At 47.2% G+C, this 12,903-nt stretch overlaps 1 protein-coding gene across 9 annotated transcripts; it reads right to left on the bottom strand.

Annotated features, from left to right (window-relative positions):
• Positions 1-4,088: 4,088 nt before the first annotated feature.
• LOC125537642 (protein ANTHESIS PROMOTING FACTOR 1-like) lies at positions 4,089-11,978 on the bottom strand. Of its 9 annotated transcripts, XM_087544073.1 has the most exons (12): positions 11,243-11,559; positions 11,005-11,140; positions 10,055-10,110; positions 9,751-9,828; positions 8,972-9,030; positions 8,288-8,361; positions 7,629-7,744; positions 5,509-5,597; positions 5,324-5,418; positions 5,149-5,242; positions 4,917-5,067; positions 4,089-4,485 (listed from the first exon to the last, which is right to left on the bottom strand). In XM_087544073.1, exons 8-11 carry the CDS (start codon positions 5,581-5,583, stop codon positions 5,047-5,049), a joined length of 285 nt encoding a protein of 94 aa, XP_087400199.1. In that variant the 5' UTR covers positions 5,584-5,597; positions 7,629-7,744; positions 8,288-8,361; positions 8,972-9,030; positions 9,751-9,828; positions 10,055-10,110; positions 11,005-11,140; positions 11,243-11,559; the 3' UTR covers positions 4,089-4,485; positions 4,917-5,046. The 9 variants fall into 9 exon arrangements, 1 of the variants encoding a protein (XP_087400199.1); XR_015616687.1 differs by having other exon boundaries at positions 5,149-5,382; positions 5,427-5,597; XR_007296011.2 differs by lacking the exons at positions 5,149-5,242; positions 5,324-5,418; positions 5,509-5,597 and adding an exon at positions 11,576-11,978 and having other exon boundaries at positions 11,243-11,498.
• Positions 11,979-12,903: the final 925 nt, after the last annotated feature.

Below are 12,903 nucleotides of genomic sequence, written 5' to 3' on the forward strand. Positions count from 1 at the left end.
TGGCAAGTCCAAGAATGCGTCTGGAGAACTCCACATTTGATTAAGGGGGCATACTTCGGATCGCCGAATTTAGTCTGTAATAAGAAAGGCTTACCGGCCGCTATTTCCCCAGCTTGCCGGATCTCTTCCCGAGCGGCTCTAGACTCGGACCGTGCTTCTCTCGCCTCTTGTAAGGCCTTGCCGAGATTGACTGTTTTGGCTTTGTTGTCCTTCTCGAGGAATTTGCATCGAACATTGGCATCCTTTAGCTCGCGCGCCATGGTAGATATTCTCTCCTCGCACTGGCGCCAAGCAGCCTGTTCGGCCTTTAACTCAGCAGCTGCCTTCTTGGCAGCCGCCTCACTCATCCTGGCTGGCTCCTTGGCCCGGGTAAGCTCAGCCCGAAGGGCCTCAACTGCGGCAGCACTATCTGCAGTTATGCATATCTCAGTATACAATTTTCAACGTCATGCTTATATTATCATACTTACATATACTGACTGCCCCAAAACATACCTTGCGCCTCGTCGAGCCGCCTGTTAATAAGTGTGATGTCGTCATCCGCCACATCAAGTTTCTGCTTCAGCCTTGCAACCTCTGTAGCTTGGGTAGTCGTCATGGATGTAACAGCCTGTGTTCCAATTCACCAGATTATTTCCTGGGAATATCTTTTTTTATCCTCTGATCGCCTCCCTTCGGACGCCAACCAGAGTCTCAGGGGCTACTATCTATACACAGGTGCATTTTGCACGTAGAAGTGCAATTGAAGATATTACATTGCATACCTCGAAGCCTCTTAGCAGGCTCATGAAGGCTTCATTCAATCCGCTTCTCGCGAACAGAATCCTCTCAACTACCGTACCCATTAAGGTATGATGTTCCTCTGAAACGGACACATGTTGCAGCATGCCCGTCATTGTATTCGGCGCCCCCGGATCCCTGGGAGCGGCCGCAGGAGTACGGACTCCCTTCGAAGGGATATGTTTACCCGACTCTAGAGTCGTCCCCGGCTGTAAACCGGATAGTCGGGGCCCTTTATTGTTGGTCCCCATAGGGTTCGCACGCCCCGGACTCTGGACGGCCGAAGTATCGCCTTCGGGCATAGTCTTCATTGTCCCTCGCACCGCTTGTTGATCGGGAGAGATCCTCCGGGACGACACCTCAGAGTCGCCTGCCCTGTTGGGCGAGAAGGTCTGTGGAGGCGTCTCGCTTTCCATCATCTTCGGAAGAAGATCCCCCGAGGAGGAGGACTGTTGAGGAAGACTGCGTACCGGAGTGCAAACATATATTTTAAATGTTACCCTGGTAACCGGAAAGCAATGGGATATGTTTCAGACGCCCCTGTTCACTTACGATTCGGCTAAGGGCTTGTCCTTATGGGGGAACTGCGCGACAACGTCATCTTCTGAACCTGAACCACCTGACAGGGACATCTTCCCTCGCTTAGGAGCCTTTGCTTCCAAATCTTCGGAGGCGGCCCTTTTCTTCCCATCGGGAGAGGGGATGTCAGTTTCCCCTTCTCTTTTGCCTTCGGAAGAGGGAATTCCAATCTCCTCAGACATAGGGTCTGGTGTACCTTTGGAATGGAGGCCACCTTTGGCCTTCTTGCTCTCCTCTTTGTCCCCCTTCGCCGACACTTGGTATGGCGCCGGAGCCAGCATCCTTGTTAACACAGGATCTGTTGAGTCTTCGGGAAGAGGGGCCGAACACCTAATTCTTTCCGCCTTCTTGATCCAGCCCTGGTCAAAGATGTTTTTCTCAGTATATTGTTGCGAGACATTTAACTAAATTGTGTTCGGGAGTCGAGGGCTTACCGAGGTATCCGGATGGTTGCAGTCAAGGCCGATGTCCTCGGTAGTATCCGGCCACTGTTTTCGTGTCCCGAAGAATAATTTCCGCATTCCTTTGTGCGTCGTGCCAAAGAAGTGCTGAAGAGTCTGTGGTCCTTCAAGATTGAACTCCCACATGCGGAGGGGCCGTCGCTGGCACGGCAGGACCCGGCGGACTAGCATTACCTGGATTACGTTGATGAGACCGGTGTCCTTTTCGAGGAGTCTCCGGATGCGGCTTTGTAGCGTCTGCACTTCGTCCCTTGATCCCCAGTCCAACCCCTTATTAATCCATGATACGAGCCGTAATGGAGGGCCAGACCGGAACGCAGGTGTAGCTGCCCACTTGGTACCACGGGGTTTAATGATGTAAAACCACTCCCGCTGCCATAGGTTGGAGGTTTCCGTGAAAGAGCCTTTTGGCTAAGGTGTATTGGTGAGTTTGCTCACCGTAGCACCGCAGCACTCCGCTTGCTTCCCATCGACTACCTTCGGTTTCATATTAAAGGTCTCGAGCCATAAGCCAAAGTGTGGGGGAATGCGGAGAAAGGCCTCGCATATGACTATGAATGTCGAGATGTGAAGAAAGGAGTCCGGAGCTAGATCATGAAAATCTAGCCCGTAATAGAACATGAGTCCACGAACAAAGGGATGGAGAGCGAACCCTAGCCCTCGGGGGAAGTGGGAGATGAATACGACCCTCTCGCCGGATCTGGGAGTAGGAATGACCTGCTCTTGAACAGGGAGCTTGTGGTGGATTTCCGCGGTCAGGTACTTTGCCGCCCGGAGCTTCACGATATCATCCTCTGTGACGAAGGAGGCCACCCACCAACCTTGAGGATTGGGTTCGGACATGACTAGGAGGCTCGGAACAAATAAATTAAACCTTGGGTGCTAGAACTCGAGGAAAGGGAAGGCGTGGAGGAGAAAGACGGGTCTGTGCCCCTTTATAAAGGCGATGAGTATCAAAACGCCTCCTCCAAGGTCTCAAAACCTGCCTATTCCCAAGGAATCACACCAACGGGATGGTTGGGTTACCCACGCCCGTATTGATGAGAATCTCATAATAAGGGGACACGATCTCTGCTTCGACAAGACGTTCCAATAAAACCGCTTCTCGAAACATGGAGTGGGAGGCCGAAAAACAGTTCGAAATAATAACCGGGCAGCGACATGATGCCATGCTACAAAAAGTTGTCAGTGGATTGGCTCGTGAAATATTATGCTCTCTGCGGTTGTGTGTGGTACTTGTTTTGCAGAGCCGGACACGTTTTCTGTGCTCGAAGTCCGTTTTGGAGTATTCGGAGGAGGAACCCGCCTTGCAATGCCGAAGACAATCTGCGCGCCGGACACATCGTCATTGAAGCCTAGTTCAGGGGCTACTGAGGGAGTCCTGGATTAAGGGGTCCTCGGGCATCCGGCCCATATGACGTGGGCCGAACTGATGAGCTATGAAGATACAAGACCGAAGACTCTCTCCCGTGTCCGGATAGGACTCTCCTTTGTGTGGATGGAAGCTTGGCGTTCGGATATGAAGATTCCTTTCTCTATAACCGACTTTGTATAACCCTAGCCCCCTTCGGTGTCTATATAAACCGGAGGGTTTAGTCCGTAAAGGCAATCATAATCATACATGCTAGAATTTTAGGGTTTTAGCCATTACGATCTCATGATAGATCAACTCTTGTAATACTCATATTCATCAAGATCAATCAAGCAGGACGTACGGTATTATCTCTAGAGAGGACCCGAACCTGGGTAAACATCGTGTCCCCCATCTCCTGTTACCATCGACCTTAGACGCACAGTTCGGGACCCCCTACCCGAGATCCGCCGGTTTTGACACCGACAGACACCGCAAGAGATCGTCCCTTCCGCGTACGTTAATGTGTTTGACTAGGCGCGAGGATGCCGGTCCGAACGTTTTTGTCAAGCAGGTAATGATAAATCAGTAGTAATCCGGGTTTAGCATGTGCATTCATACAGGATAACAATACATTGAAGAAGAAACATTTAATTGTGATAGAAGCGACACATAATGGTGCTCAATATCGGCATGAGACTATAAGACTGAATACTATAATTGTGAGACATAATGGTGCTCAATATCGGCATGAGACTATAAGACTGAATACTATAATTGTGAGGGAAACTTAGCATTATGATAGAAGCGACACATAATGGTGCTCAATATCGTTGCCGAGTCCTACCGTTTGTGTTGTATACTATAATTGTGAGGGAAACTTAGCATGTTTAGTAATTAATATGTCTATGACAGTAGAAGTATTTAGTCTGTTCAAAAACAAAATGACAACGTTCAACACCAAGGAGTAATATCATACGATGACAAAATCCAATCAGGTTACAAAGTTCAGTACTAAAAGCAGGGGCATAATATAGCTTAAGTAACTATAATGGTAGTGAGATCAATATTGAGAAAGCTACCCAATTAGCAAACCAAATGCCAACACAAAATGCTTTAAGTACGTTATTTTTAGACAAAGCAATCAAGGTTAAAGAGCGCATCCAGCAGTTTTGATGCTACATAATTTTCAGAGCAAGGCATTCCTACAAAAGGCGAATGGTCAAACAGAAGACCATTGAAACATCTTGGTAGATAGTTGGGTAGTCATTAGCGTCGAAGCAAGTGGTTGACTGATCATCATTGGCGAATCACCTGTGTAAGAAAGGCATCATTGATCATCGATGACCACACACGAAAATGTTGTTTGACAACCTTAATGGACCATGAGGTTCTTAAGTAAATCTCAAACCAAATGTGTAACATTGCCATATAAAACTATGAGATACTTATATCTGATTTACGACAGAAAAGGGAGAAAAGTATCAACAGATGATTTTGTAATAGAAAAGAAAATGAAAAAAAGAGAACTGATTTTGAACCTGCCAGCCCAATAACTTTGTTGTCCAACATTTTAAAATCCCCTAGCTATGTAGAATGAAGCATAATCCACACTTCACTCTGCATATTTTGCGAATCAGGGATTGTAGATGCTTAAGGAGATGCTACGTTAGGAATTAGCAAAATAACATATGCTACATCCAGATTCTTTAGGGAGGGAGAGAGGGATGGAGAGAGAGATGGACCTGGAGGTTTAGCAGGCGGGCAGGAGGACCTGGTGAGCTCGACGCTGCCCCGCTGCTCTCACGTCGAGCTCGCAGCCGCGTCCGCATCAACCCGACCACCGACACCTTTGCATCACAAATAGCTAATCGCCTAATGTTGTTGTACTCCTACCTGTGAATCACCATAAAATTTATTAACATAGTCACAGAAGCATCACTGCAAGATACCACTAAGATCAAAGTAGCACATTACCAGCATCCCCAAACAACAGAACCCAACACTGTCACTCATATCTATAGGCCAGCAATCAAAATGCAGTAGATCCCAGACACTTCCCATCCACATGCTGTAACCTCTCTAGCACACCGAGGTTCAGTTAACACAGAAGCACTAACAGAGCAGATGTAAACCCAAGCGGCGGACTCACGTTGCGCTGGTGGTGTTGTAGAGGCGAATGGAGTCGTCCTCGGTGACGAGGAGATCCTCCTTGCGTTGGAACTCGAGGCAGCTTATCTTCCCAGACTGCCAACCGATTCGCCACGACAGATTAGCGTGGGCAGTAGGAACAAACATGAGGGTGGGGGGGGGGGGGGGGTAGGCAATGGAACTCACGTAATCGGTGAAGACCGCGCCGATGGCCATGCCGCGGACGATGCCGTCGTCCAGCAGCCACGGCATGGCTGCCATCCTCGGCGCTGCCGCTGCCCGCCCGCCCGTCGTCCAGAAGGTAGCAACAAAACAAAATAACCCCAAACGCTTACTTAGCAAGGAAACAAGTTGCAAAACTAACAAAGCACACATCCTTCAAAGTTCACCTACATTTAGTCTGGTGCATGATCCAAAAAATGCAATGGTGAGAGACAGAATTGGGGAAAGCTTCAGAACAAACTAAAGAAAACAAAAGGAAATGTCCGCTCAATGGCTCGGATTAACCCAGCAACTTAATCACAGCAGTCGAAAAATTGTTTATGGATACAGACAGCAACATGGGACATACTACCTCGGTCACTCTTTACGTGAACAATCGAGCATTATCTCCAAAAAAACTCTCAAAAAAATCATGTAGCATTACTATTTGTAGCATGTAAGAACAAATAGCTGCAACTGGTAACTTGCGGAAAAATAGGAGTAATAGTATCACAACGAATTAAAACAAGCCACTCAATAACTTGCTGGGAGCGAGTCAAAGTGCAACTTACTCTTAACCAGATTAAATCAAGGACCAACAACAAACAATAAAAGATCAAGAACAACTTATATGCAATAAAGGTATGAGAGAGAAGAAATCTGTACACAAGACGGCTATAAACACTGGAGCACAAATAAGCAACACCTTTAAATACAAATAAAAAGAGTTCATGGTTCATTGCATGGTGGGCTCAGATTCACCTTTCCTCGATCATATAACCTACCCCCATCATCTCTTATCACCAGATCAATCTTTTTATACATTGGAGCTGCCCTGGTTATCACTCAACAAGAATGACCATCCAAGGACAGAACAATAAGTATCACATGATCAAAAAGGATTCTAGAGACAAGAGGGAGGATCCAACTTGATACCACAGGTGCCTCGATTGCTGAAAGGCACACTTATTTCAGTCACGGTTAATGATCATCGCCCTAGAAAGAATGGCCTCCCTCGCCTCATCGACGCACGGACCAACCAGGGGCCACCACGCACAGGGGTAAAAGGTGAAAAAACGAAAATGCCCTCGGCAGGGCACGATAATTATCGGCGGTGGCACGAGATATTTGACCGCTGGAGGGCGCCGACTGGCCGCACAGACCACGCTCCCAGGCACAGCCGCTGACAGGCGCGACCCACCCCATGAAGGGGCCCACAAGCCAGCGAGAACCGGTCAAAATCGCGGAGTAAGCAGGATCGCGGGGGGACGGTAACTATTCATTGCTACAGGAGCGCGGCTTCGATCCGCCGGCCAAGCCCTTCCACGCGCTCGATCCAACGGCCGGAAACGCATCAAGCAGTTCGATTGGACGGCCGAGAGTCGCTAAACTCTGAGAGAGCTCGGGGGCTGCCTCAGTTCTTATTTCTGGATGTGTTCTTAAATTCCTGCAAACCAAAGGGGCACTAAATACAAATACAGAACGGCAACAACATAGCACACTGTGCTTGAGAACTGCATTTGAATGGGCTCAGATTCGCCTTTGCTCGATCATGACCCTTCCCCTAGTGTCTCCATCGCCAGACCAATCTGTTCTCGCAAGGGTGAAACTGCCCTGGTTATCACTCATCAGAAATGACCATCCAAGGACAGAGCCACTAAAATAAGCACATGATCAAAACGGCTCAAAGAAACGAGGGGGGATCCAACTTAATACCCACAAGCGCCTCGGTTGCTCGAGAGCATGCTTATATCAGCCATAACCGATCATCATAGTCCTGCGCCAACTAAGTGTCTCTTTTTGATCCAGCGGGCAAGATCCAACGGCCCAAAACGCATCCGAAATCAAATCCAGGAGCATAGCTATAGGACCAGAGCATCCACATGTAAACCAGAGCATCACAGGGAGCTCCTATGTTAGCAAGTAAACATGACAGCAGCCTCCAAACCCTAGAATAGCATGGATCCACAACTACAGAACTCAGGTAGGAACTGATGCATGAGTAGGGCATGGAGCATCAACCAGACGAGCACCACATCAACATAGCCACGGCCATGCCCCATACAGTAGCCGAAGCAGAGGAGCAGGAGGAAGATGGAGCTCACCAAGGGAGGTTGTAGCCAAGGCAGTACTCAGTGGGCGCCGGGGTTGCGCCTGAACGCCGTACAACCGGCGCGGAACCGCTTCCTAAACCGCACATCCACGCCCCCGCTGATATTTCCTGATCAACAAAATAAATACTTTGGAAGTTAATGCAGTTAGGAAAATCAGCATGTAAAATAAACAGATTTTGCCTGCATACTAAAATGGCTTTAGTCCACCTAATATGTGTGTGTGCATGAATCAGAAACTTGAATCAATCAAACTAAATCTATTAGCAAACATTCTTTAGTCCACCTAATAAATGACCCTAAAGAAGCTGCATTTTGTCTAATAGCGAAGGAAATGTAAAACCAAATGGCTTTTTTTTTTGCATCTTTTCCATCTTCTATTTCAACAAAATTCTTGAGTATCAAGGCAGAAAAGTTGAAAAAAATCCAGAGAGAGAGAGAGAGAAGATGGACAGACGGCGAGTTATCAGCACATGAACGGAGGCAAATCAGCAACACTATGCTGCCCAACACCAAACCGAGTGCACGTGTTATCTTTGCCAACCACCATGGAGGAGGAGGGGAGGCCGTTAGGGAGGAAGAGGAGGAGGCCGAGGCAAACTCGTGCCAGTCGGTGGCAGCCGAATTGGGCCGGCAGATCAGAGGCGGCTCACCTCAGGTCATCTCCTCTTCCCAGAGGTGCATGAAAGTAATGACGACGGTCCACCGCTTGGCACATTTGCTTTTGCTGTTGAGAACATGAGAATAACTTTTCAAACTAAAATAAGGAAAAAATGGTTGTTTAAGTAAATTTACCATCTACTTACTAATAGAGTGCAGCAGCATTCAGTTAATGAGACTATCAGAAGAACTTCTTTTCATACTGAAGTAAGGAAAACCAAGCGACAACAAATATTCATATCTCACTGATTATGCTATCTAGCATATATTCACCTAAACCATAAGATATGATTGGAACCACAAAGCTCTAAACCAAATGGCAACAATAGAATCGAACTCGGCTCTATTAGTATATAAAAATTGTAGAGGACTGCGGAAGAATTTGAATGTACATGTAAGCTTATCGAAAAAACAACATAGCTCCAGAATTGTACATACATGCTTAACTAATACCACACATGAAAATGCATCCTTGAATGCCTCTTCTGATCACTACTATCCAACATATATTCAGCTAAACTATAAGATATGACTGAAATGCAAAGCTCTAAACCAAATGACAACAATAGAATCAAACTCCACTGTATTAGCATCTAAAAATTAAGAGAACCGCGGAAGAATTTGAATGCACGTGGAAGCTTACTGAAAAAACAACATAGCTCTGGAAATGTACATACATGCTTAACTGACACCACAGGAGAAAATGCATCGTTGAATGCTGCTTCTGATCCTTACTCTGAAAATTGTTTACAACAGAGAACTAATTACTTTCATTACTGATCAGTACCAAACCAAAAGCAAATGGATCATAAAACATATTAAGCACTTTATTGATCAGTACCAAACCAAAAGCAAATGAAAACAAAATGATTAGTTGGTTTTTAGATGCCTTATATCAGTACCAAACCACCGGCTTCGGCAAGGGATGAGCATCATGATGGTAACAAAATTAGAATATTATTCATCCTTATCAGCCTTGCCCACTTCATTAAGACTATCCATCAACTTATATTCAGTAAGAGAAACGTCAAGAAATATTATTGTGCTTTCCACAAGATATATTTTAGTGGTAGCTTATAAAATGAAATGAAGTCAAGGAAGATTCAAAATTCACTGCAGTAGCTTGAAGCAAAGCGGACATCTTAATTTCTTGCGTTCTTCACAGCCAAACAAAAACAAATAAAGGAAACTAAAAGGTTCAGAGAGACATGCAAAACAAAGACTGTAATAGCAGAAGAACCCAGACTGAAGTATTGTAGCACGTAATCATTTTATAGGAAACAATAGAGCTTGGTAACCAAACCACCATCATAAATTGTTTACGTGAATAAAGGGCATAAGTTTTATCTAAACATATCAAGCAAAAAAGATTAGTTATTTTGTAGGAGCAACCACCAGTGGAACGATTCATAGAGAAGGAAGACTAATAACAGAAGCTAGGAAAAAAAGGGTATACCTGAGCATAACTGGATATGTGCCAATCGCGATTCTTCGCAGTGCAACTCATCAAGCTTCTCACAACTAAAAAAACTACCTGCACAGGTGGACAGAAACAGAAACCACACTAAAAATCAGTCAAAGCAAGGCATTCTAGAGCACTATGCAGTCAGCTCATATGCATCAGCTAAATAGCTTACCAACACATGAAATCTACACAATATATCATGCATTCTTCACTTTACACATTCCGCATTTCAAATGGGTAAACTATAGAGTACTCGCTACTATGCAAAGGGCCAAGGGACATAGAGTGTTCTAACCAGCTGATTTCTTTGTTCGGAATGCCCTTCTTCTTTGAGTTCCTCATAGGATGCATCTGATCAGTCCATTGGGAATGAACACAAACATTATAAGGAAAACTGCTGAGAAAAGCGGTCCTCGCCGAAGTATAAAAGATAAACTGAACACTAATGAATTGTACTTTATATTTGACACCCAGACACATTTTGTTATAAATCATGTTTAAGACTGGTTGCAATCACACAAACCACCTCTCACATGCAAAGGCTGGATGAGTGACAAAACGATCTCAATTCAATATTGTAATCGCGCTATTCCATCTCTGTGTCCGGCACTCCTCCTGTCAAGTCCGGAGGAACGACAACGGCGACATGGACAGCTCGGCCACCTCGTCGTCTCTGCGGCCAGCACTCATCCTCCTGCCTGAGGACGAGGAGGGAGGCGCGCAGAGGAGGGAGCAGCGACGCAGAGCATACCATAGATAATGTCGTGTATACTATGAACATTAGCACTTTCTAAACAATGTCGCTGCTAAGCATCATGAGCAAAGAAGAATTATGAAAATCAAACATCAACAACGTGCGCATCCACCAAATCCTCCTTCATCGAATCTTGGTGTAATCAAAGTGACTAAAACTACTCCGACAGTAAACCATTTACTCTTTGTAGAGAAGAATTATGAAAATAAAACACCAACAAGTGCACCCGTTCTTCTTGTCAGTTCCATGAACCACACCCGCCCTAACGCTAAAGCGGGCGCTTAAGCGCCTAAAGCGGGCAAATATCTAAGGCGCTGCAAGGGCGCCTTCTCACTTAAGCAAATCCTAAAGTTGCAGCCTACATGAAACAATGGTGGCAAAACACTCCAAACTGAACAAGCATTGTAGGTTTTTCTTCAGGATTTCCTTATTAGTAACTGTACAACCAAGTAGCAGAAGTGAAGAGAAGGAGCAATTAAGGGACAACTCACAGCAGAATCGAATCGTGTGATGTGCTCTCGTCCATCCTATCCTCTACAGCAGCAGTAGGAGTACATCAATTGCTCTACTCCAAATCGAATTGAAGCACATCAGGAGCTGCAGGCTCGTACCCGCTCCTCTCCTCTGCTGCTACAAAAACAGAGAGATATTAGAAAGAGATAGAGAGGAAGAGGAGGAGGAGGAGGAGGAGGAGGAGGAGGAGGAAGGAGGGGCAGGGGATGAACTGACCAGAGGCGGAGAGGAGGCGCAGCCCCATGGCCGCCGGTGTCGGGCCAGGAGGGGATGAACTCTCCTCTTCTGCTGCTTATCCTGGGACATGAGGATGAAGGAGATGCGGCCCTTGATGAGCAGCTCATGGTGTCGGGGTCCCGGCGCGAGCGAGGAGGTGGAAGTTGCTGCAGCCATGGCGGATCTGGCCGCCACCATGATCATCCCCTCACCCAACTCGTCCATGGTGTTGGTGTTTCCCCACTCAACTCGTCCTCTGCTGCTACAAAAGAAGAGATTAGAGAAAGGAAGAGAGAGATGAGGAGGAGGAACGAGGGGAGGGGATGAAATCACCGGACATAGCCGCCGGTGTTGGAGCCAACACCCGAAACCCTAACCACGGGGCAGGGTCGCGGGTGAGCGGTGGTGGCCGTGAGCGGCGAATCCGGCAGGAAGAGAGGACGCAGCGGAGCGAGACAAGCTCGGCGCTGTGTTGCGCGGTGGCGGAGACGCCAGGGCTCGCCGGAATTAGGCGGCGTACGTGAAGCAGACGCGGGAGAGAGAGGGAGGGCTGGAGGGGGCTCTGTTGCGGCTGATCTGGCCACCGCTGGAGCAATGGATGGATGCCGACTACGTGGTTCGAGGCGATGGGTGGCGGCGGCGGCGATGTGGGTGGGAGAAGAGGAGGCGCGTGGGAGGGAAGGGGAATGAGAGAGAGGGAGAGGAGGAGCTGGGAAGCGCTGGAGGAGGCGGTGGCTAGGGTTCAACACAGGAGCGGCTGCCCTTTATAAACCTGTACATGAAATGACGAAAATGTCCTCGGTGGGGCACAGGAATTACGCTCGGTGGCACGCGCGAGCGGAAACTATTCATTACTACAGGAGCGCGGCTTCGATCCTACGGCCAAGCCCTTCCACACCCTCGATCCAACGGCCGGAAACGCATCAAGCAAATCGATCGGACGGCCAGATGTCGCTAAGCTCTGTGAGAGCTCGGGGGCTCCCTCTATGTATGTTTCTGGATTACCATGGTATCGTTCGCTTGTGTGAAAACCCTCCGTCCTTCGCCCATTCCATTCCCCCCCTCCTCCCCAACGGCCAAAAAAGAAAAGAAAATTCACTGTAGGTACTTAAACTTATGCTCGGTGGTCACTTTAGTCCCTGTAGTTTAAAATACCCGAAATACCATCCCTAAACTTGTCCTAGGGGTTCACATACAGTCCATTCTACTGGTTGGTCTATGTATTCGCTGATTTGGCAGCGGTCAACTCGTGCCACGTGGGCGCTGACTGCCACTTATCTCCAGCTGCTTGAATACGCAGGAAAGCAGGGGTTCTTTTGCAAATTACTCACAAAAAACAGTTGCCCCCTTCCACCTGGTCGGATCGCTCCGTCCCCGCCGCTGCCTCCCTCCGCCGCCCTCGCCGCCGCCTCCATTGCGATCTGCGAGTTGCGACGGGAGGACTGGGATAAGCCACATCACTCCTCCTCCTGTTATGCTTCCTCTTCTTTTTTTCTTTTTTTTCCTTTTTTCTTTTTTTCTTCCTTTTTTCTACTTTTTTCTTTTTTTCTTTTTTTTACTTAACACTTTTTTCTTTTCTTTTTTTTTCTTTTTTTTCTTTTCTTTTTTCCTTTTTTTTTACTTATTTGAGAAAGTGGCCCTCCAGTAACATGTTTGAGTAG

The sequence above is a fragment of the Triticum urartu genome, chromosome 2A (genome assembly GCF_056163025.1).
Source record: "Triticum urartu cultivar PI428250 chromosome 2A, HENAU_Tu73, whole genome shotgun sequence".
In the NCBI taxonomy this organism is placed as follows: domain Eukaryota; kingdom Viridiplantae; phylum Streptophyta; class Magnoliopsida; order Poales; family Poaceae; genus Triticum; species Triticum urartu.